This window comes from Myotis davidii, unplaced genomic scaffold (assembly GCF_000327345.1).
Source record: "Myotis davidii unplaced genomic scaffold, ASM32734v1 scaffold37, whole genome shotgun sequence".
Classification (NCBI taxonomy): Eukaryota; Metazoa; Chordata; class Mammalia; order Chiroptera; family Vespertilionidae; genus Myotis; species Myotis davidii.
Window position 1 is genome coordinate 1,884,519 of NW_006289395.1, and position 4,250 is coordinate 1,888,768.

The window sequence follows — 4,250 nt, forward strand, 5'->3', positions numbered from 1 at the left end:
CATCCTGCAGACAGCAGCGGCCCCGGGTGCCACAGCTGCTGGGCGTTCTGGAGGAGCCTCACCTGAACACACGAGTTCTGGCCTCATTGGTGTCGGTTTGGGATGCCCTCAGTTTGAGGGGGCTCAGGTGTCCTGAGGACTGAGACTAGGTGGCCCGGGGCGAGTGTTGTGGGGTGTATGTAAGGGGCCCGCCCTCAGGGCCATGGTCGTGAGGTGGGCAGAGCCACCGAGGTCACCATGCCAGCGCCAGGCAGGCGATGCGCGTCCCCAGAGACCCTGGTCCTTCCCAGCTCCAGCGGCAGGGCTGTTGCCGGGCCGTGCCGTGCGGCCTGAGCGCCGGGAGCCTGCTGAGCGGCTCTGCCTGAGGTCACCGCCTCAGTGTGTATTTTGAATATTTCAGCTGTATGTGCACTGCGGGGACTTGGCCCGTGCACTGCGTGTGCAGCTCATACTTGGTGGGCTGTGTAATGTACGGAGGCGTTGCCAAGGGCAGCGGAAATGTGGACTTTTTCCAGGATAATCATGCGAATCCGACCACCACCCTCCCTGCACCTTCCCGGGCCTGTGCCGTCTCACCCCTGCCAGGAGCTGCCAGGAGCTGCCAGGCGGGAGGGGCACAAGGGCCGGTGCTTTCTCCGAACTGACCAGTGTCCCCTGAGCTGACCCCTGGATTCTCGAGAGCAGCGAGGTGTCCAGGGGTGCGTACCCCCACCCCCCGGGCTGTGTCCTCAGTGTTAAATGGGTACCCTTCTCCGTGCTGGCCGAGCCTGGGGAAGTGGGGTGGGGGCTGCTCTGGATGCCCTGCCTGGTGGTCCAGGGCAATCCTTAGGAAGAGGAAGGCGTGGCCTCGCCCAGCCAGGTCTCAGAACGCGCGGCCTCCCCAGCTCTGCTCCCACCTGGCCCGCAGCCGAGGCCCAGCACCCGGAGTCCACAGACGGGGCTCGAACGACAGACATTTATTGTCGCACAGGCCTAGAGGCTGGAAGCACTGGATCAGGGTGTCAGCAGGCCGGGCTCCTTCTGAGGCCTCTCTCCTGAGCTCGCAGGCGGCGCATTCTCACCGTCTTCATGTGGCTGTTCCTCCGTGTGTGTCCGTGTCCCGATCCCCTCTTGTGAGGACAGCAGTAGCTTCATTTTAATGTAACCACCGCTTTAAAGACGCCCATCTCCAAATATGGTCACCTTCTGGGGCACTGGGGTTATGACTGCCAACATGTGGATTTGGGCGTCACATTTTCGTGCATGACACCCACAGATGCTCAGGGCCTCGGATCAGTGCCAAGTTCTCCCACGGCCCCAGCCAGAGGCGCCTTCTGCAGCATCCTCGTCGGCCACCACTGCCCACCCTGGCTGGGACGCTGGTTGGGGGTCTGTGGTTCCAGGCAGGGGGACAGTCGCATCCGGAGGGAGGCTCATTCTGTATTCTGCTCAGTCCTGAGGAGAGGAAACCAGGGCTCTCAGGGAAGCGGGGGTGGCTCCCCGTTGCTTAGCTAAGGGGCACTCAGTTGCCACGGTGACCTCTGTCTGCACAGTCAAACACACACAACCCAGCCACTTCTCTCGGGCTGGAGGGTTCCCCGCCCCCATCAGAGTTCACACTGAGTGTTGAGTCCCTTGGTGACAAAAACATGGAAACGGTTGCCATGGCAGCCATTCTTTGGAGCCCTCAGACTGGAGTGCAAAGTTCAGGATGCCCAAGAACGGATGAAATGAAAATATGGGAAAATCTGCCACTTCCCTCACCCCAGAAGGATGCGTTGGATGGTGTTTCATGCTTCCCTGGGCCCAGCCGTCCCTGCCCCTCCCATCACCCCGGGCCCAGGCGGGGAGAGGAGAGGCCCTGGGAATGAAGGTGGCAGGGAGGCCCACAGAATCCTGGGAGGAGCCGGCCAGCCTGGGAGGCCAGGCTGAACTGTGGGTGGGCCCAGTGCCTGCAGCTGTAATTGGGCAGGCGATGACCTCTAGGCACTGCCTGGGGACATGTCCTCCTGGCTGCTGAAGTCCCCAGCCTGCTGTGACTCAGTTTCTCCATGTAATCTGGAGGGACAAGTGGCTGCCTCTTTCTCAGGGGGGACTCACACCCACTCAGCTGCCAGGGTACTCCTCAGCCTGGTCCAGGGGTGGAGGGTCCAGGGCATGCTCGGTGGGCTCAGCACCGAAGTCACCCTGTTCTGACCAAGGGGAGGGGAATATGGCCCTGGGCAGACAGACCTGGCCCAGAGTGCTGAGGTGCAGTCAGTTCCCACAGAATTCCTCTAGTCTTCCTGGACACTAGTAGACGAGGGTCTGAGTCCATTAATGGAGGTCATGGCAGAGGCCTCTCCCTTTATCCACTGGACTGGGGAGAATGAATGTGTCCCCCCACCAGCAGTTCCCCAAGTAGGCCCCATGGGGCTCTGGTGACTGAAATGTACCAAGTCGCTCCCCCCGACACACACAATTTATAGATTAAACTAGAGGCCCAGTGCACAACATTTGTGTGGGAGGGGTGGCGCAGGTGGGTGTGTCCCTCAGCCCAGCCTGTGCCCTCTCACAGTCTGGGACCCCTTGGGGGATGTCTGACTGCCGGCTTAGCAGGGACCGGGCCTAAGCTGGCAGTCGGACATCCCCTGAGGGGTCCTTAGCGCTGCCACGGAGGTGGGAGAGGCTCCAGCCACCACCACTGTGCTCGCCAGCTGTCAGCCTGGCTTCTGGCTAAGCGGCGCTCCCCCTGTGGGAGTGCACTGACCACCGGGGGCAGCTCCTGTGTTGAGCGTCCGCCCCCTGGTGGCCAGTGTGCATCATTGCAACTGGTCATTCTGCTGTTTGGTCAATTTGCATATTAGGGTTTTATTATATAGGATGCTCTGAAAAGTCCTGCAGTAAGGGAATCTCTTGACTTTGTTTAAGCCAGTATTTGAAAAATAAGCTTTTTCTTTTTTTTAAAAAAAGGTATTTTCTAGTTTTAAAAGTCTCTTAATATCTTGTAGAAATAACATTCGGTGGCACTCACTAGGGCACTGGTTCTTGGTGTGATCCCTGGGTCAGCAGCTCAGCAGCACGTGGGAATTTGTGAGAAATGCGCATTCTCTTCCACCCCAGAAACGCGTGTTTTGATAAACCCTTTGGGTTGAGAACCCATGTGCTAAGGGTGGACCATGGTGGTCTGTGAGGTCCGAAAGGTTGGCGACCGCAGTGCTAGAGAATTGGGAGGAAGGGGAATGGCCTGGAGGAGGTGAGAGGGGAGGGCGGGGAGGGAAGCATGGCAGGGATGGGGAGTGGGCAGCACACGAACCCTGGACGCTGGGAGAGGTGCTGTGGCGCCTTGAAGGGTGGGTTCAGGGTGCACTGCACCTGAGCACTGAGCTCCCACTATGGTTTTCTGAGGCGTCAAGTGCGAGGTTGTGTGTCTGCAGGTGTCATGAGCTTGGTGCTAAGTGATTGGGGCCTTGGGAAATGTCTGGGGAAGGTCACCTGAGTAGGTCCTGTGTCCCGTCCCCCTCCTACTCGCCAGCAAGGGGTATCCAGATGTGCTGAAGGCACCTGCCCTGGGCAGATGGACTCTCTCTACCCGGAGTGCTGGGCGCGGGGGTCAGTTCCGTGGTTTTCTTCTTTCCTTCCTGGACCTAAGAGGGGGCTTGTCCCCCAAGGCAGTGCTGGGCGGCTCCTTCAAAACAGGCATGAGGTGAGGCTTGAAGCGATGGCCCTGGCCCAGGTATCAGGAGGTGGGCTTCCAGGTTAGCTTTGCCACCATCCACCCCTTCCCCAGTGGGAGGCTCGGTGCAGCCACTTCCCAGCTCTGGGTGTCCTTTTTCTCCCCATCAAACAGGCTGCCCCACTGTCAGCCTCGGGGAGGGTCAGGCAGACGGGGCCCACCGGGCCACAGGAGCTGGGCACAGGGGCGGCAGCCCCCGCCCCGCGCCCACCGCCCGCCTGTGCTTCCTTGCAGCCGTCCAGATCCACATCCTGAAGGCGGACAAGGCGGGGGACTGGTGGAAGTTCACCGTGAGCATCATCTCCGTGTACAAGCAGGGCGCGAGCCGCATCCGGCGCGGTGACCAGAGCCTGTGGATCCGCTCGCGGGACATCGCTTGCAAGTGCCCCAAGATCAAGCCCCTCAAGAAGTACCTGCTGCTGGGCAACGCGGAGGACTCGCCGGACCAGAGCGGCATCGTGGCCGACAAGAGCAGCCTGGTGATCCAGTGGCGGGACACGTGGGCGCGGCGGCTGCGCAAGTTCCAGCAGCGCGAGAAGAAGGGAGAGTGCAAGAA

The 4,250-nt window shown here is 60.5% G+C and overlaps 1 protein-coding gene across 1 annotated transcript in view; it reads left to right on the forward strand.

Moving 5' to 3' along the window:
* Positions 1 to 4,250, forward strand: part of NTN1 (netrin 1) — a 106,413-nt gene that overhangs the window by 99,760 nt on the left and 2,403 nt on the right. Inside the window, exon 8 of the mRNA XM_006761721.1 lies at positions 3,929 to 4,243. Within this exon, the coding sequence (XP_006761784.1) occupies positions 3,929 to 4,243 (315 nt within the window). The remainder of the gene's footprint in view (positions 1 to 3,928; positions 4,244 to 4,250) is intronic.